General features: G+C 28.4%; 1 protein-coding gene across 2 annotated transcripts in view; it reads right to left on the minus strand.

The window, feature by feature from the left end:
* Nucleotides 1–523: 523 nt before the first annotated feature.
* The window catches only part of Mondo (MLX interacting protein mondo), a 102400-nt gene continuing 80724 nt past the window's right edge, over nt 524–22199 (minus strand). Inside the window, exons 16-18 of one of the 2 annotated variants that reach the window (XM_085812642.1) lie at nt 20504–20627; nt 19479–19608; nt 524–700 (exon numbers count right to left, since the gene is read on the minus strand). In XM_085812642.1, the coding sequence (XP_085668768.1) occupies nt 693–700; nt 19479–19608; nt 20504–20627 (262 nt within the window). In that variant the 3' untranslated portion in view covers nt 524–692. Of the gene's footprint in view, nt 15494–19478; nt 19609–20503; nt 20628–22199 lie in introns of both variants that reach the window. The other variant, XM_085812639.1, reaches the window with a different exon arrangement.

Raw genomic sequence — 22199 nt, forward strand, 5'->3', positions numbered from 1 at the left:
ACCTTCTATGCAAATCGCCCCTTTTGACTAATAATAATAAAATCGAACGATTTTTGAAAATTCGCCAAAAACAAAATCCGAAATGACATTCAAATTTCATTTAAACAATTTTTTCCCGTTTTTATCCGATGGTGCAAACAATAAAATTCTAAGCTTATTAGTTCGTTCGCTAAATGAAGATATGAGCGAAAAAATCGTTTCAACATTAAATTTAAAAAGAAAAATTAAATCGATTTTTTTTTAAATCCCTTTATCACATAGTATCGTCCTCCACACAGTATGTGTACAAAATTTAAACTCGATAGTTTATCACGAAATAGTTACACAATAAACAAAATACTTTTGACCATAGCAACGAACAGAGTGATCTAAATATTATAAGTTTATAAACATATTTATTTCTTCCTTCTGTTACACACAAAAATTTACTTTCCGAAAAGCGGTAACTGAAACAACAGATACCATCTGTATTGTCGAAGAATAAATTTCATATCATTCAGTTATTCTCTGAAACAATACACACTTTTTATACAATATAAAGACTTTATTTACAGCATTTTACAGTAGATACATACAAACCACCACACTGTACTTAGTTTTTGAAGTGTTGCCATTCAAAAGTAACATAAGATGGGGGATGGAATTTCATTTTAGGAGATTAAAAGCAACTGTTTGCTCATGGCAACCTGCATTCAAGAAACTGGAATGAGAGAAAACGGCAAAATTACAAAAACAGTTACTTTGTGCAGAGTAACCTTAGTCCAAAGGATGGAAAAAGACACGAATAATAAAATATTTTTTAAATAAATTAAAAATGGAACACTTACTGGCATATATGCACCAAGTCATATTTTGTACTAATAACTTGATTGACAATTACATCAATTCCATAAATTGCTTCTTTTAAGTACACAATATGAATAAAATATTTCATCACTTAAAGTCAATTTCTAATGTTTCCATCACAATTAAAAATTAAATTAATTTTTGCATTAATTAGTTTTTAAGTTTAAAATTATAGAAAGAATTTGAGGGGAGCCATGCATACACACATACATACATTCTTACACACTTTCTTCTTCTTCTTCTTCTTCTTTTTTTTTTTTTTTTTTTTTTCCTTCGATATTTACATATAACATACACTTATTCCTCTTTCCTTATGGTTACATATTATAATACATAAAAATATTATAAATGGTAAATAATCTCAGTATTCAAAGAAATAAATTTTCATGGTATGGAAAATGAGCAAATACTGCTTCATGCTTATATACTAAAACTATACTTAAGAAAGGTATTTAGAAAACATTTTTTACCTATACACTAAAAACACAAAGTATGGACATAAACTTGAAAACGGTCACTAAAAATAACACACTAACTGATAAGCAATACTATTTTTATAAAGTAGATAATAAAGAGCAGTGAGCAGAAAATAAAAATGAAAAATAATTTCTAGGTAACGAGAATTACTAATGTTTTAATAAACATTTAAAGTTTATACATTTCACTCATTTTTAATTAAAAAAATATCAATTACAATGATGAAAAATATACATGTAAATTTTTCCTCATTTCAAAATTAGTGCTTCCTGCATGATTCTTAAAATGTTAATGACACACTTTAAACTGATATATATTATAAACTGTTACTACCTTTAAGACAGAAAGGAGATGTTCCCAAGTTAAAATGAAGGATAAAGGTGCTATTGCAAAATTAAAATTTGTTGTTAGCTTTCACATTTTATATCTTACATATGCTGCCCAACCGGTATAGGGGTTAGTTTCGCTGACTGCCATGTCGAAGGGCCTAGGTTCGAATTCCAGAGAAGGCATGAATGTTTGTAAATATATAGTGTGAGTGCAGCATGGTCCTTTGCGGCAAGTCGAAAGTCATCTTGTGTGGTTTGGTAGAAGCGTAAAGGGGGGAGACCCTCCAACCCATCCCTCCCGGGGTGCTCTTCATCAAAATTGGGGGCAGAACTAAGCCAAATCGCACTGTCACTTGTTAGGTGCTTGAAGTTGTTGCCAACGACAGGCATAATCTTGCACTCCTTGCCACGAGGAATTCCATGGGCTTGGGCTGACAACTTCAGACAAGTGAGCATAAGTAACAACAACTACATATACACATTAAAATTTCATGCACAACACATATTACTTTAATATTAGGCATTGTACTAAAATATTTAAATCACTTCTAATAAATTAACTCACAAATTAAAATTTTAACACATTACAAACTAGTAATATTTAACATGTAAAATTCACACACTGACAAATAAAATTTTAAAAAAAGTTATGGTGTATAACTATGTATAGTGTACACCTTTATACACTTACAAAGGTGTACTATGTATAGTATACACCTTTGTATTTCTGGTAAATAAAGGGAAGGATTTCATAATAAACAAGTGCATCCTGATTAACTTTGCTAATTGATTATAATTCTAAAAATTAATAATTACTTGTGATGATTTTACTCAGTTTCTTGCAAATACAGAATACAGTTGCAGAGTATATAATTTCCAGCAAAATTACTATAAATTAACTGGCATTTCATAACTGTCACTCCTATAATACACATATTGTGTATCTTCATGTAGCTTCATGTATATCTTGTGTATCTTCATGTGTTAACACTATTTGAAAATCTTCTGCAATACATGAATTTTATACTTTCAGATAATATGGAACAACAACAAAAAAAAAACAAAAAAAAAAAAAAAAAGTTGGTTTGGTTTGCTCATAAGCAAATAAATTAAAGGATCTTTTCGGGACTTAGGAACATGCTATTTTGCTCCATTTTCCCAGGATCTGATTACCAATAGCAATACCAGTTAAAAACAGTTAAAAGCAAAAACTTATTCCTGTATTCCAGAAGCTACGTTGATTTACTTTACCTCATTTTTTATATTCAAAGAAATTTAATTCTAAATGTGTAGCATATTAGCAACAAACTTAATTTGCATCCAAGAATACATTAACCGTGGGATGCATAATATGGGTCAACATAACCAGTTATTTTAATAAATTATTGATATCCCTCAAAATATAATTTCTGAAAATTTTAAAATTGTTCATTGCAAATTTTTATACCTCTATATAAAAAGAAAGTTGGCTTTTTCCTCCCCCTCGATTTTTGCAATTTCAAAAAGATAGTCTCATAGATTTTATACAATGCATAACATGGCACACAATGACCATATATCAATTAAAGTGTTAATGTTAGAAATAATTTTTTAAATACAAACGAAATGCCTTAATAAGCCCTCCTAATACACTTAATCACTTACTATTTAATTTATTTTATTTGCAATATTAAAAATAAATAATTGATTAATGCAAATTTTAAAGAGAGTGAATCCTCTCAAATGCAACCACTTAAAGTTCTTGGCAATTTTGGTCTTCTGTGGAGGTGGTCATCTCAGAGAAGTAACATCCAATACTGATGTTTATTTATATTATCAGAAACATTGGTTACTTCTGGAGATGGCTGTCTTAGGAAGATGGTCATTATGAGAGATTTCACTGCATCAAATTAATATTATTTTATGGATGTAAATCATAAAATTTATTTCAATTCTACATATTTTTTATACTTATGAATGAACCATGCTAGGCATTAGTGCACTTTTTAGTCCTTCACTGTAGGATTAAAATTGTGATATGACCTTATCGCGACATATTCCATAATTAAATTTCTGCCATAAAATGCATATGAATGATTTCTTTCGATCAATTTAAAATTGGCATTAAAATAAAAATGCCAATTTAAAAACTGCAGTACAACTCCAATTATCCAAACTCCGACTATACGAATTGCTTTCAGAATTTTTTAGAATCAACCGAAGAAGAGAAGAAAAAGGAAAAAGAAGTTCAAGAAAAGGAAAGGGAAGAGACAGGAGAAGATAAGGATGACATGTCACTAGAGGAATTAAGAAACATTCTTCTGAAAATTCCTGGATGTTCAGAAATTAGTGCTGAGGATACAGCAGAATAGATGGTGTGTGATTCGTCAAACCTTGGTTTGAAATTCTAAATGATGAAGAAAGTGTAAGTGAAGAAGATACTTCAATGTCGAAGTTGAAGCACACACGGGACCATAAGCTAGCGAAGTGTTTGCCGACCTTGAAACTGCATTGAAGTGAATGGAGCATCAGCCAGAGTGTGACCACATACAACTTCTCGTTGTCGAGCGGATGCGCGAATTGGCTGCCCAAAAACAGATGAAGACAATCAAACAGCTTACTTTGACCGAGATGTTCAGCAAGCAATGACTTTCAGCACTTGCAAGTACTGTAGAGTACGCTATCTAACGTGTATGTAAAAGTGTTTCCTTTTCATTTTAATTAATGAAAACTTCTTTTTCTTTAAAAATAGTTTTTTTTCTCTCATTTTCAACATACAGTACATACAGTAATTATTTAAAGTGCACGTAGATTTTTGTTCAGGAAAAAACAATTATCCAAATGGGGTCTGGTCCCAAATGATTCATATAATTAGTTTTACTGTATTTTATAGGTCAGGATCTCTAATGAATTATAAAAAAATGCACATTCCAAAATTATTCCCATGTATATACAAGAAATATAACTTAATTTTAACCTTTTATTATGAAAGTGTTTAAGGAGCAAATATTTTTCAAACCTGATTCAGCTATTTAGCACTTGTTTAACTTTTTTTAAGTAATTTATGTAGTTTATCGTTTTTTTAAAATGCAAAATGACAAAAATACTGAAAATGAATTATGCGAAACAAAAATAATAAAACTTAACTTTGTATATTCTATATTGTTGGCACCTGAGAAAAAAAAAATGCATTTCATCATCATACTAATACATTGTTATGACTGAAAAGCGGGTTTTTTTCTATCCAGTTATGATGGAAACATTTTTAAAAAAATTAATGAATTACATGTATAAATCTATCATCAGTTTTAATACTTCAATAACACGTACACTGAATGTTACTAAGACAAGCCATTAAAAATTATTTTATCAAATCAATATGCTCATGTGTCTTGCTATTTATTTACTCCAAAAATAACTTCCAGATCACGAGATTAAAAAAGAAAAAAAATTAATACAGTAATAAACTGAATGCCAGTGTTCATGTAAAATAAATGTTCAAAAACCATCATGACGTTTTTATAACCATTAATTTTACTTACAGTAAATAAGGTTTAAATGCTATGTTTAACTAAATAACATTGTAATTTGTATTTATAGTACATTCCTCGAAAGAAAGAGACATCTGACTGAAAAGCTTGAAATTCACAAGTATTAGAAACATTTTACAGGTTTATAGAACACCACGAAACCTACACAGAAGTCAAATATTAAGATCATATAACAAACTATTCAGTAAGGCAAAGATTATTTTCGGACTATTAACAAAAATACCATATGTCTGATAAGAGGAAGTAACAATTATTTCAACTTTTATCTAGATTTTTCATATAATGATATACAGAATAAATGGGATGTCAATATAAAATATTTCGATGTACAAAAATCTCATCTATTTTTTTGTTCTAAATTTAATTTCTTCCTGAATCTAGTTAAATGCACGTAAAAATCTTAAAAATAGATTTCTGACATAATATACTCCAGTAAGCATTATGAAAATAACATGCAGCACCTTCCATACCAGGTACTAATTCTAATAGTATATTTGACAATACTCACTTTACTAGAACATTAGCTTTTAATTGCATTGATATATGCATTCTGTACATAGTTTTTGTACATAAAGGTAATTACACTTCAATAACAATATTTCACAAGTATTTACAGGCAATGAAACAGTTGAGAAATGTCATCACATCATAAACATACATTACAATATATATATTACATAAATGAAAATAACATGATATATTTGTTATTCATACATATTTTATAAAAGAATGTAAAATTTCAATACTTAATTAAACATTTTATATATGTTATAATTAACTTTTCTGTATTTACCAAAATAGAAAAATTATATCTATCTACACAAAAATGTCAAAATTATCAAACACTTAAAGTAATTAAAAAATGCTAAAATATTAATTATACAATGTCAAAATAATAAAATTCCACCTTTTATAAAATTCAAATATTTAATCCATCACAAACAAAAAGTTCACAAAATTAATAAATTTATTAGCTAACTTTTATAATATGTATTCTCATTTCTCAAATAGAGTTCAACACTATTATCTTCAAATTTATATTTTCAAAATATATTACCTTCATACACTTACTTTTAGCTAACTTAAAAATGCAATAGACAAAAGTTCATGCAAATCTTTACCATAAACACTGTATATAAACTCAAAATTGTAAGAAAATAAAATGTTAATTATTAGCTACCATTAATAAAGGCTTTGCAATATGTATTTTATTTGACAAAAATAGTTTTATAATTAATACATCGATAATTTCAAGTTACATAATATCCTTTCAAAGCCCCCTTTTTATACAATTTTTATAACTACAGATTTGCAAAAACACTGAACTGCAAGACAGTAAAAACAAATGTATAGTACACTATATATATTTGTGTGCATGTCTGAATGATTTTATATGTATGTATGAGAAATTTATACAGTAGATAAATACAATGTTGCATTGCTTTAATATTCTATGAATTCCATTAACAATACATATATATATATATAAATCTAACAAAAGGGAATGAATGTCAAATATATATAGTGTCAGACTAATAACTTTTTTAATTTATAAACACTTCCCATAAAAATTTAAGAATGTCCTCATAGTAAATGACATTTTACAACTTTAATGGCTCCTTTAAATCTTAAATGATATTAAAAATCAAATTCGACAACATAGTTATATTTGTAAATTGCACAATTCCCTCAAATTAAACAAATAATTACAATTTGAAATTTAATTCAATCTTCAGTTCTGAGCTTACTTTTATATACATCTCTCCACCTTCCATTAAATAAATTTTTAAAAGACTGATAATTAGAACACATGGATATAGATTTTTTTTTCATATATTATTATAGTGAAAGTGATCAACACATAATAAAAGATGAATTTAAGCCTACATAATATACAACTATTTATAATACATGAATAAAATTCTGATAAACAAGACACAAAAGACTAGCCCTGAATGAATAACACTCAGGAAAATAAAATCTCAACAAAAACATTTTTGACAACATATGCTGACATTCACAACTTATCAGATACTAAACTGCATCCATTTTTGTACTGCTTTCACAAACCTGAAACATCCAAGGCATAAAATTGAATGTTTACAGTATTTTATTTATTTCAGAGTGCAAAAATAGATATAAAAGTGCTTAATGTATTTTAAATTAATGCTATTTCAATTTTAAAATGCTATTTCAATTTTAAATTAGACTAGCCTGTCATTTTCATAAACCCAACAAAACCTAGCCTGTCATTTTCATAAAACGACCGATATTTAAGCAAAAATGAAGTCAAAACTTAATATTTATCATGTAGATTTGATATTTATTATGAACAAGAATTAACCATTCACACAGTTTTTTCCCCAAACTATATCATAAAATCAAGTGATTATGCAGATAAAATCCAGTAACTGAAGATAAGCAAAGTGGGTGAAAACATTTAATTTAAACCATTTTAAGTTTTTAAAGTATTTAATCTAGATTTAAAAAAATTACCACAAAAATATTACTTTGAAATTTAAAAAAATAATGCTTTCATATAATTTGATTTGCTTTACACTTCTTAAAAAAAGTTATCAATAAGGTCTTTTTATTACAGTGTTGGGCTATAAAATTATTTCGTTGTGATACATAATAATTAAACTACACTTCTGAATTTAAGATAAAATTTGATGGCATTAATGATCGCAGCCCTGCTATCCAACACACAGCTGTTTCAATACCATTAGTAATTTGAAAAATTTGCATATGAATCAAGAAGTCTGGTAATATAAATATCATACAAATGGTAAAAACAGCACTCATTCATACCGACTGTTTTATTTAAGACTACAATCAAATGAAAGGAACGCCTCTGATTTGGTACTACACTTATTGGTTGGGGATATAAACTGAAAAATTTGGGGAATAGCTAGAGGGGAAAGCAGAGAAGTCTCCGGCAGTTAGCAAAATTCTGGGGGCAGTATTTTTCATGCGAACATAATTTTTATGGGTTTGTTGTATGGACTATCGGAGAAAAAAGGAGGATTAGTATTTATTCGATTATGGCAAAGCTCACCATGATTATTTGCCTTAATGGATAGATGCCTAAAATTTTCTATGTAGCACTTAGAAACTTTTATATTATGAAAGAGGGACTGTCTTTTATCCTCATCATGCATGCATGAATACAATGTTGCATTTTCTGCATGTAATACAGTAATGTTTAACGTACAGTTATTGATGCAATCAACCCATTCTTTGGGATTTGACCCCAGGTCAAACTATAAGTATTCAAATACTTTATCTACTCTGTCATTGTGAGGGAAATAAGATGTTCAAGTGTAATACAGATTTGAAATGAGGAAGAATTATTCCTACGCTGTACACAGTATTCTTAGAAATCAGAATGAAATTTCAATAAGTTTATGTTCCTGCTATGCTTTCTCTATGCCATCAAAGCATTTGAATAAATGTCATTTAATTTAGGATTACAATGGCATAAATAAGAAAGAATACCTTACTGAGAGAGAAATACTTTGGAGTTTTATTTCTCTTTAGAGGTTTATTTCTCTTCTGCAGCTCTTAATGCTTCAGAAGGCAAAACAGAGGTGAAAGAATGGTCACTTTGAACTTTTACAGTTTCTTCTAAAATACCATCTTCAGAATGCAGTCTAAACATTGTGTTGCTATTGCATATTTTCTTCAAGATGCTCTAAGCAACACTTGTTGTGAAAAGAATTTTTCTAAATACAAACTGATTGCAAAGCACCTAAGATCTTTAAAAAAAAAAAAAAAAAAGGACTCTGCATTTAAAAAATCTTATTCTACTGTTTACAATTAGAGTAACGAAGCAAACTTCTAGGACATCACTGATGACTTTTCTAACAGAAAAACAAGTAAAATAGTACTTCAAGATGTTGGAAACAAAGTTTTATTTTTAAAACAAATATAAAACTTGTGCTACCCTCCTACATGTTGTTCTGACAATTTTTAGATTTAGACACTGTGGCTACACCATTGTTTGACTTGCCTCAGTGGTAACTTGCTTCAACACTGAATTGGCAAGCATGTCATTGAAAATGTATAAAGTCATAGGCAACTGCAGAACCATCTACATACCTCTGAAGATTAACCTTGTAATCAATTGCTTATTGCCCACCAGTTGCTAAGCCGTAAAATTACTGAACACTGGTAATTTGGCCTGGGTTTAAATCCTGACAACTGGGCTCGCTGCATACAAGTTTTCATGGTTTTACCTATGTGTAACATGAATACAAGCCCGGCAGTTGCCAAGAAGTCAAGTCTCCTTAGGCAAAAGACCTTCATGTACTTTACAGTAACAACATCAACAACGTGTAAAATTTACAATTAAAATAACTGATAAAAATATAATACATCATGCTCTTCTATCCATTGCAATTATTAAGGTATTAACATGGCAAATTATAATTATTATTGAAATGTTGGTGCATTCCCTATACCATCAGAAGATGCTTTGTTATCAAGCAAGAAAAATCTGTCAGGCAGTTTTACAGCTAGTTAAAATGATATTTATTACCTTACACTGTTTAAATATGAATAAAAGAATACAGCTATTTGTGAAGAGGAGGAGGGGGAAGAAAATAAATTGTTAAACCTAAATTGTAAGAAAAAAACAAGTAAATGTTGATATCATTAAAAAAGATAAAAGGAAAAACAAATTTGTTACTGAATAACACCAGTTTCTTTTTTCCCTAGCTCAAATAAAAATGTATGGTGCTAGAAATGTCATTAATTAATTCAAAATGTTTATAAAAATTATAGATTAGATACAGTATAAATTATATTGAATAAATATTGCATTAAAAATAAAAATAAACAAATGGTAAAATTATTAACACTGCATATCTTTTTGTTTATAGATATATATAGATACATATACGTACCACAATGCAAAAGCATGAAAATAAAAATTAAAGATCTTTTCTCTCTCAAGATGTGGCAATGACAATTTGTAAATGAAAGCTATTGTCAAGAAAAACTTTTTTTTTTTTTTTTTTTTTGGATTACAACATTTATTAACTTCTCACACTGCACAAGAAAGCATTTTCCCCCCTTTGGTGCTGATGAGAAAGTAACAAAATATTTATTCAAATTCTTGCCCTTCCCTTCCCCCCAAAAAATAGATTACAATATATATATATATATTAAGGCTGGGTAAGGACTTTTCTCGACACAACACGGATTTTGTTAGGTCAAAATATTAGAACCACAATTATTTTTCATATCATAAAATGTTTCTAACATTAACAAAATCTTAAAATGAGAGAGGGACAATTTCTTAAAAAATCTGCAGATAATTTTGACCTTGAATTTAAACTTAACATTAAATCGTTTCATTACCATACACTTTGTATGTTTGTATACCATATCTTTGTATGTTCTAAATAAATGTTTTCATTTTATCTTTAATCTTACTAAGAATGATTAAAAATTTCTTGCTGCAATAGTATATTCTTCTACAAAATAGAGTGGAACACGAATTTGGACTCTAATTAGAAATTATAAAATATTCATTTGTCAAATAATATTAACTAAGTAAATATAATATTTTTACTTGAATGAAAATTTGCAAGAGACTCACAATATAAGAAACTCATACAGCTGAAAATTTGCAGAATATTTTAGAAGACATGAAGAACATACCAGAATACTTATCAAATTTTCAGCAATATTATTAGTTCCTTCCTAAATCATCCATAAAACTTTATTTGCATAATGTCAGAAAAATTCTTCAGATCCAGTTAATTCTGAGGTTATTGGCAGTAATTCAAACTTTGATACTCCTTTTAAGCTTCAAAAGCATCGAATCATTTGCAGATATATATTATTAATATATAAGCCAGCAATAACTACTAACTCACCACTTACAAATATGGGAAAAAATGGAAAAAAAAAAAAAAAAAAAAGAGAGAGAGAGAGAGACTGAATAAATCAAGATGTAGAACATTTATCTGTACACTGCCAAACTAACAAGCTTAATTTTCAATTAAAACATGCACTTATATTTTATAAAATTATATTCTCTCTACAGATCAAAAATATTAATAATAAACAAACACATCAAGATAATTCAACATTAAAAAATACACTATGCATCAGAAGAAATGTACATCATATTCTAAAATCTACAGTAATGAATAAATTGTTTTTCATGTACAAATCAAAATAATGAATAAAACAGAAATTAAGAACAGTTATAAATTTTTCTTAAATCAGTGGAGTTATTTTTCATTTAACACATGATTTTGCAATAACAAAAAATTCCCCCATATTTTGTGTTGAATGCAGATAGCACACTCCCAAATAAGAAAATCATAATAACAATAACTCAGACAAAATTATATGAGTCTTAGTTTAAAAAAAATGTTGAACACAGACATAACATCTAAAACAATATATAAACACAAATTCCGAACAAATTGCAATATTTCATGTTGTACTCTGAAAAAAATACCTCACAGTCATAAAAACAAACATATTTATATTCATAAATCATTCTGAGCAAATAAAGTATGTATGTATGTGTAAACATATGTGTGAGTTTGTGTGTATGTAAAATAAAACACATATTATTCAGGCAAAACCTTATATGCATTGGCACACATGGGTATATACAAAATGACTATCAAAAGCTAACATCAAGAGCTGTGGCAGGATAAGTAGGGATGGTTAAAATTTCTTATATATATAATTTAGGAAGGGAAAAAAAGAATTAAACTATAGCATGATAAGATAAAATATTTTATTTAAATATTTAAATATCTTATTTTATTCTCATTGAGCCTTTCTCATTAAAGTGATATACCTCTAACTTAAATAGCGAGCATTTTATGAGTAAGATGCTAATTCGATAACCAAACCTTAATTCATCGGCAGTTTACTACAGTCCCCAAAACTTTTACAGTAAAAATGTATTTCGTTAATGCAAAATTTATATTATTAGCAAAAAATTAGTTATTACGTAAATAAAATCAAATTTATCTATAGAAGATAAATAACGCATGGTGATAGAATAACCTTTTATTTATAACGGGGCTACAAATATTCATGAATGTTATCACTTGGATGTATTATAAATTAAATATATTTTAGATTACATTAATTACGCATACTACACTAATTTCCAAAAATTATGGAAAAATCACAAAAGTAGTGATAACTCATTCAAAAATTTGCCAATCCATATAAAATTTTAATATGTTGTCAAAATTGCATGTTTCAGAGCAAGACTGCAAATTTTGCTGTGATATTGAGATAAGAAATCTGGGACAGCCAATTTATAACAATGACCTTCAGGTATCAATTTTGTGAAGAACTGTAATGGAGAGCTATTGGGAGACTAGATGCCGGACAAAGTAAGAGAAAAGTGGCCAGAAGGCTAAATATGAGTGTCTGTCTGCAATTCATAGACTTTGAAAACAATTTCTAACCACAGATTCGGCACCCAGGAGGTTCAGCCAAGGATGGTCAATTGCTATGACAAATGCTGATGATAGATATTCTATGAAACTGATAGACTGCATAATTGACAGCATTGCACATTGCTGCATGTGTTCTATTGCTTCTAGAAGAGATCATATTCCATACTGAAAGTAATTTTCCTATACCAAACTGACACATCTGGTTTGTTCATTTTATACATACAGCAAGACCCCGCCTAACGCGGGGGATACGTTCCATAAAAGTGGAGTGTAATGCGAAACAGCGCTAAACGAGGCTATCTTAACACGTAAATAATGGGGTTAGGGGAAGATGGATAGAAAATTGGTTAGGTATTAAATTTAAAAATGTTTTTTTAATAAAAATAAAACCAAACATTTATTTCTTACAAAAATAAAAACAATATAAACGAATATACTTATAAAAACAAATAAAATTCTCAGTCAGATCATTCAGTCTATTCTGTGTTTCCAATTTTCTGCCTTTTTGTCAAAAAGGCATTATGATAGATTGGCTTAATGGCATATTGCGTTCAATTTCGTCATCAATCCATATAGACAGTCGTTTTTCTATTTCCTCTATAATGTTATTTCTAGAATAGGTAATTCTAGTTGCAGAGCTTGACGTAGTTGCAGTTGCCGATGACAGTATTTTTTCTTTATTCTTAAGAATTGTCCTTATTATTGAAGATGCCAAATTCAATGCAGCACTAATTTGAGATTGACGTTCACCAGAATCTAATCTTCTAATCACTTGCATCTTAGTTTCCAGTGAAATGCTTTTTCTGATTGCTTTCTTTTCTTGTTTTTTATTATCGCCCATGATAAAAACCAAAGATCATAATATTTGTCACTGTATTAATCGTTATAGTATTATATAAATTTATACTTACAATAATGTCAACAAATGTTTCAAATGATAAAAATGCATCTGTACAGCACCGCACCAAACAAGAAACACAACTACACTGTATTGGATATGTTATTTGGAAACCTAGGGCTGCGCACAATTTCGGGGAATCCCCGTAGTTCATGCTGCAAGCAATTTCGGGAAATCCCCGGGTTGAAATAAAAGAGCGCTAAAATGAAACAGCATTAAGCGGGGTCTTACTGTATGCTTATTTCTATAACATCATAACTGTCTGGTAATTTCTTTTCAAGTTATTTAATACATTACTATGTGTTGTATACTGTTGGTCAGTTTCATAAAATTCTAGATGCAACTTTTTGAGTAATCATCATTTTTGTAATTTTTCCTTAATTAATGATAACCAATATATTTAAAATAAAATTTAAATTATTAAGAAGTGTATTTATTGCTTTTAAACTGTTCCATTTTTAAGCAACTTACACATTGATAAAAAATCTTGTATTTTACTAAATATATTCTTCAGAAATGTCTGCATGTAAGGCACATTGCAGATAATTTTTTTTTAAAAAATTATGTTTTAATTTATCTACATTTGCCAAGGTGGGTGGAAGACATATGAATGGTATAGTATGACATTTCTTAGGCAGCTAAACACAGCAGTAATAATAATAATAAAAAAAGTTACAACTTGATGCCTGCTTTCTATATTATGAATATCAAAGCATTCTATTATAAAAATTAGTTATAAAGATATGTTAGAAGCTTTCCCCTTTAAAACTTTTGATCAAATGCACAAGAAATTATAGCTATTATCACCAAATTAATAAAATACATAACTAAACACTACATAAGGATATAATGAAAATTCTTGTTTTCATTTACACTAATAGGTCAAATAAAACTGCTAATCAATTTTTAGTTTAATTTATTTAAAGCAATATATTTTATACATACCTTTACGTCAATTACGCCTAAGATAGGTATTATTAAATAAGAAGGGGGAGATTAAAAATAATTTTCCACTAAAAATAAAAATTGCAAATCGATTATATTACTTAAATATGGTGGAGAAATTGCTTTGTAAACCACTTGAACGCCCCAAATATTTAAAGAACCTTACAAAATTAATTTGTATTATTGACCTTTAGAGAAGTATTTAATATATGTTATTTGATTCTCTTGATATTTTCACAAAAACATAATTTTAAAAATAACAATCAAAATTACTACCATTCAGTAACTTGCCATAAACAAATCTTGACAAATCTTTAAAGTGCAATATTTGTTACTGAATTATATCTTTACAATGAATCAGAGAGTTATTTCAACTTAAATCAAATTTGTTTCAATTGTTTTCATAAATTTAGAAGTCCACCAGCATTACAAAATTTTCTTAAAAAATACTCAAAAATATAATATGCCTAAATATAGTTTTAAAATGTAAGCATTTTAAAATACACACATTTTTAACGTTTTAAAACAAAAGCAGAGTTATACCACTTAAAAAAAAAAGGCTCAGTCATTTATTTGAAAATAAAAGATAAAATTTAGGACCTAATGTTAATAACACTGCAGTACATATTATATTTAAAAAAAAACCCTCATATATTCTTTGAATTTATATGCACATAATTTAAATTGAAGTCTTATCTAACAGCCCATTTAATATTTAAACAATCCTCATTCAGTTAGAATGAAAATGTGGGTAAAATGTTTCAAATATAACTCAGTTAAAACGTAAAGAAAATTAGCAATGTATGCTTTCATTAAAAATGCACTGCACATGTATAATATGATAAATTCTTCTAATCTTTTTCGAAATAATTCAGCCCTGAGAGAAAAATAGCTAAGCAAATGCTGAGAGCTATTGCCTGTTTTCTTTCTTTGTAACAGCTCGAGTTGCTTCTTCCGGCAGACGAGATGGATCAGACAGTATATTGGTCGTTGTGCTCAAGTGGCGTAATGAATTCAGCACTCCTGGCAGAGAATAATGATTATTTATTTATAACATGTTTCTGCACAATCCAATTCACATATCAAAAAGTCAACAGTATAACAACCATGAATGCAGTTTTAACATGCTTTTCATTTAGTTTATTATCTTTTTTATATGTTTAGTTCACACCTTGAAATTAATTCCTGACTTCCTGATTTTCTTGAAAATTTAATACAGTACAAAGTCCGTAATCGGGACTTTGGTGATTCCGGATTAGGGGTTTTTCCGGATTATAGATCATTAATTTAAATCTGATAAGATGGCATGAAGAAATTATACAATTAAAAATATGAAACTGTAATTTATGAAATAAAGAGCAATTATGGTCTAAAGGGTATCAAAATTTACAAAAAAAAAACTTAATATTTATTTGTTTACTTTATTAAATCTTTCTTTCAATGCAAGTTGTTTAAGATGCTTCCACAAAAAATTCAAAAAGTGCCTTTTCCTTTTTGCTTATGTCATACTAGAATGCCCGGCGGTCTTCTTGGGACGTTAATTAGCCGAGATATTAATTAAAAACTAATTTTGCCCTACGTTTTCCCTACATTTTCTACTTTCTTGGGTTTTTCCTATTACAGGGATTTGGCTAAGTGGCAAATTTTTTTTTCTTGAACATCTATGGAATGGCGCCGAGTTGAAATTCGAGACATGTATCCTCGGATTCCAAAAATTTCTCCGAATCCATTGATACCGTTCTCATCTTCGTACGACTTTAATCGGTCAAGACATTAATTAAAAACTGTGGAAACATTAATTTCCGCGCTCATTTTTCTCAGTGGCAACAATAAACTATCGCCAACACACACTTTAGCCACTTATATATATAAAGATACAGCTGACTTTCCAATGTCATACTCCTCGCATAATTTTGAGACGGATGTGCCTTTATCCATTTTTTGCAGCAATTCCACTTCTTGTTTGAGGGACATCAAAACATGCTTTCGCTTTGTAGATCCTTTGGCAGCTCCAGAATTGGAAACTCTTTTTGACATAATTTTAAAGAAAGTTCAAGCTTAATTTTTATAAAATTGCTCTAACAGTCTGCAAAAAATAATAAGCCGGATCCAATTAGAAGATTAAGGAACAGCGCAATCTGCAACATTAAATGAAATGCCTTAGAACCAGTAAAAATAATTTTAGCCTAGCTTATACTGTCCGTTATACATTAAACGCACATGCATAAAGCATACAAAAAAAAAAAAGTTTGTGGCTTTGAGGACCGGATTATAGATCATTCCAGATAATGGACGTCCAGATTACGGACTTTGTACTGTACATGTATTGACAATACAATATCCCAGTGAGATTTTTTTTCAACATTCAAGATAGTACTTTATATACTTATTTAGTATTGAAGTTTTCTCACATAGCCTTCTTTAGTTATCAAAGCATAAAAAATTTTGATTTTTGAATCATCAGATAGATCAAAATATAATTTTCTAAATGAAATTTTTCAGGGGTTTATAACGTAATTTATCAAATTTTAGTGAGTTTATTTTAGAGCTAATACACACCGCTTAACAATGATAGATTTTTAAATTAAAGAGTTATTCTTCCAATTTTAGCAACTTCATGATTTTAAGTGATGAACAGAAATTTGAATGAATTGAAATCAATCTTACTCCAGTGAATAAATCAGAAAATTCTGACAGAAAGATGTTGCTGTGCCCCATGTTACTAAGCTATTAAGAAGGAATAATTTTCTATATTCAGAGACAATAATTTTTTCGACAAGCTGGCTGCTAAAATGGTAATTTTTACAACTATAAATGAAATTGATTTTTCTCAATGCTAACTTTTCACTGATATCTCAGTTTTAATAAGATTAAAGTCTTATTTGCAATTAAGAAGTTTCAAATTCTTTGCACGTTTGTTATTAGATATCAGAAATCCTGCATAAAATTAAGATTTGTACGTTTTTTAGAAAAAATATTTAAATTAAAAACTAGTTAGATTTTCCTGCCTTTCTATTAGGCATGGTAATATGAAATTTTCATTAAATTGCATAAAGCATTTTAAATTCTATGTAGATTTTTATGTCAATGAACACACACACACACACACACACACAAAAAAAAAAAAAAAAAAAAAAAAAAAAAAAATTAAGCAAAAATTTTGATATTTTAAAATGTAATAGCAAATTTAAAAAAAAAAAAAAAAAAATTGTCCTAGTCTTCAGTGTATTTCGCATCTAATGAATCCCAAAATTTCTCTGAACACTGGTCAATTGTGAGTGCGAGGCTAGTTTCAAGATAAAAATTAAGGATGCAGTAACACATTTCTCCCTTTTTTTTACTGCATAGTTTGTGAAAGACACTTCCAATTAACATTTTCTACTAATAAAAATTGAATTCTGTGCACAAAATTGTTAAAACTGGAATAATTTCTGGAAAAATTAAAAAATTTTAAAAGAGTTTTAAGGTACACTTTTTGTAATGATTTAAACCATGCAGTCCAATTTTTTCAGCACTCAGGGTAGATTTTAGAAACGAGGTTTTTTACCAGGCTGCATAAACTTTTTTTTTTTTAAACTAAAGTAAACAACATATATGAGAAAATAAAATCAGGAAATAAAACATATTTATTAGATTAAGCTTAGATTTCAAATAATAAATAGATAAATAAATAAATAAATAAATAAATTTTAGTGAGATGTCTAGTTTTGTTTGGTAGAACTAAGAGCATCATTGTCAATACTGACTCAAGTTATTGCTACATACAAACAATTTTTCAAATTAACATAAGTGATTCATGTTCTTACCTGTGATTGGCTATGCTTCATCTGACAGCTGTTCACAAGAGTAAATATTTTTAAATGACACAATCACTAGTAGGGCGTATTTGTAAAATGCAGTACACTTTTCCTTGTCCAAATGTTTTGTAGAAAGCTTCCAAACCAATCTGTTAGAATTTCTCTTTCAACTGTGCATCACAACACATTTTACAATGTTCCAGGTAATAAACTCACGTCTATGGAGAATGGTGTTGAAAATTCAGAAGAAGTACACAATTCTTATTAAAATCTTAACATCAGTTTTCAAATTCAAGGTTCAAGATCAATATTAATGAAGTGTATGACTTCTCAGTCTTGCCATGTCATGCAGGATTGGTGCATGATGATAAAATTTTCTTTATTGGGATATGATAGTTGTTTTATGCTTAATGCATACACAAACTTTTTTTAATATAACCCAGCTCTGTGGACCTCAGATCAGCCATCCATGATTTAAGCAGCTTGTTATATACATACATATTTATTTAACAGACATTTTCAATTACACATTTAACACTTTGACTGCCACTTGAGTTTATAAGAAAAATCTCTGTCAGGTAACGAATACTGCCATACCATGTGCCAACTTTTTAGGAGTTCAGAATGTCTAAAATGAAATGATTTGAATCAAGCATTCAGTTGAAAATCTTCCCTCAAGAAGAAAGTATCTAAGAAGGTGTGTGAGATTCAAATTTTTTTTTCCTCTTTATTTTTCCTGTACTGATGAATGGTTAAAAAATTTTTGTGTTAAAATTGTTGCCCTAATATTTTGGAATGTCAAAGAAGAAAAAAAAGAGTTACATCTTAGTGAACCATATAGCAATGAAGAAGAGAGCTGTTACAAGGCTTATAAAAATTCTGGTAGTTGTGATAAGGAACAGTCCAGACTTTTCAGAAAGAGAAATGTAAATAGAATAAAATCATCAGATTTTGATTCAGATACTGATACATGCAGTGATAATGAATGAGATGCAGATACTATTGATCATATTTTACAAGAATTGGTTGTTGAGGAAGAAAGAGAAGTTGATACCAAAGAAAGTATATTTCCATTTAGCGAATAGAACCAATTTAGTTGCCAATATGAATGACACAGTTCGATCAGAATTTTTGATTTCACCCAAAAGAAGATGACAAGGCAGTCAACATGTTAAATTTGTTAAAATATTTGTGCTCTGAGCAACACTTACCAGGCCTTAAAGCTACAAGGGAACAGTGCTGGTCAAGCCAAATCAAAATTGATTTGCACATTTCGTCAACATCGGCTGTAGATACATTGTTGTTGTAAGATTCAACCAGTGGCTCCACCATTAAGCTGAACTAATAATCAAAGTTAAGATAAATGATATACATATATATGTGTGCATTAATTTTATATTTTGGATTATAAATCTATGTAATATTACACAACTGTAACAAGCATCCTATTCTTATATTTTCATTAATTTGTTTCATTCTAATACAATTCAAGTGCAACATTTGATACAAAAAACTAGCAATATGAAAAACTCCTAATTACAATCTAATCTTTAAAGAATACTTTATTACATCTTTAAAAATTAAAAGCATAATAAAAATTTTTAGAAAAATCACTCAGTTTTCTTTTTTAAATAAAAAAATTATATATCTATTGTTGCAATCCATAAAGCTAAATCTACCACCAAATCAAAATAAATATTCAATTCAAAAAAATTTGAATTTTAAAAGGTTTGATGCTTTTTATGCATTTCTTTTGTCAATGTAAATTCACATAAACAGAAGAATATTAAAATATTATACATTTCATTTGAATAATATTAAAAGGAAAATATATTTATAGGATATCAGACTGTAATTTCACACACCAGATTTCAATATCACCATCTGATTTTATTCTGGATGAAGATAATGGTATACAGAAATAATAGCTATAAATTTTGTGATCAATGTATCACAGGGTTTTAGGAACATATTCTACTGATCACATTTATAATATAAAATTATACTTATTGAAAAATGTTTTTGTTAACATTTTGAAACAAATACAAGCCATAACATATTCAATCATTTACTTTAAACAACAAATGATCTTAATCACCACTGATTGGAAGCACTATGCACTCATGTTTTGATATTCATAAATAATAGATATGATTTCAATACTAATCCTCTTCAAGGTTATTTGAAAACAAGAACCTTTTCATGGTACTAAGAACAAAAAAGTTAGAAAGGATACAATCCAAAATTTCCAATTCTGAAGAGTCTGTTGTCGCACATATTCTTCAAACATTTCTCTCATTCGATTTGTCCTTTGGCAAGGAACAGGAGCACCAGAAGCAGGAAGCTGACTCTGATACATACTGAAATAGAAAATAAAACTAAATTTTTATTTAAAACAATTAATAATGGATGTATAACCTGTTTTAACCATTTACATATCTTCATATAATCAGTTTGATAAATCAAGCAAATTTCTCTTCATATAAATTATTTACCAATTCAGCAAATCACTCATAAACTCAACTAAACTAGGCCGGCCTCTACCAATGGCAGAAATTATACTTTGCTCTGAGTAAAAGTGCAAGGAGAACACACACAACAACAGCATTATAGAAAAATTCAACTCAGGGTTCCAAAATCGTACTTCTTAGATTTTTCCAAAATGATACCAGCTTACTAATTAAAAAAAAAAAAAAGGCAGAAAATTTCAACAATTCTTGAAAGGTATCTCTAATTATTAAGTTATTTTCATAATTTCAACTTTTATTTACACAAAATTATAATATATAAGTAATAAAGATTAAGTATTTCAAGACATAAATTAAAAAAAAATATGTTACCCACATATTAGAAATTATACAGAACAAATTAAAAAAGTAATTTAAAAATAATAAAGGAATAAAAAATAAACAAATAATAATTAAAATATTTAGATAAAATTTACAATAATAAATGCTTAGCACTCTTTTAAAGTATTGTAATTAAAGAGGAAAATTAATGACTTTTTTTACCTCATATAAAAACAATTACTTAATTAACCCTTAGCTCTGCACATTCTTGAAAGACTGCCTACCAGCAACTCTGGCACATTTTTGACACAGAGCATCTCTTAATTTGCATGGAAAGAATTACATGTGCTTGTGAATGCTTTTGGTTTCATTCATTTTATAAATACATATATTATCTCTTGCAAATGAAACATAAATTTTACATTTTATGATTCACCATCATGTGATCTTTGAAAACAATCCTCCATGTGCACTCTGGGTTTACTTGGTATCCTGTGTTTCCACATCATGTCGAAATTGCCAAATGCATTTGTTAGATATTTCTTTCAAGCTTAGATAATTTTCTGCACAATTGTTAGTTTCTTTTATGATTTCATTAAGCAATTCATCCATGAATAACAATTTAAAATACTGTATTGGCTGCCAAATATATGAAAGAACTTGTGGTCTGGTGATTCCTAGTGATACACTAAAATGTATTCTTTATGGCATAACTAATTCTTTTGTTACATTACACCATTCATATAAGTCCTCTAATGAATCTTCACTTTCAATAATTCTCATTCTTTATCTCTTAAGTGATATAATTTTGCTACCACTATCTGAAGTATCATAATCAACATTGTCTTTTAAATATCTTTTAATACTTGAAATTCAAGCATGTCTTCACTATCACTCACCTCTCAATTTTCATAACAACATTTATTTGTCTCCATGCTTTTAACCATAAAAAGGTAATAAAATAATTTAACCTCAAACACTTCAGACATTTTAACTACAAATAACAATCACCAACACTGACAACAGCATAGCATCTTAAGCATAATCATTTTAAGAACATTTGGCTCTGTAGCAGCTATTGAAGTTAGTGAATAACTGAGCGATATCTCTGTACAGAGCCAAAAGAACACTGAGGATTAAAAA

Source organism: Stegodyphus dumicola, chromosome 1 (genome assembly GCF_044657685.1).
Source record: "Stegodyphus dumicola isolate Sdum_Otavi_A_Nest chromosome 1, ASM4465768v1".
In the NCBI taxonomy this organism is placed as follows: Eukaryota; Metazoa; Arthropoda; class Arachnida; order Araneae; family Eresidae; genus Stegodyphus; species Stegodyphus dumicola.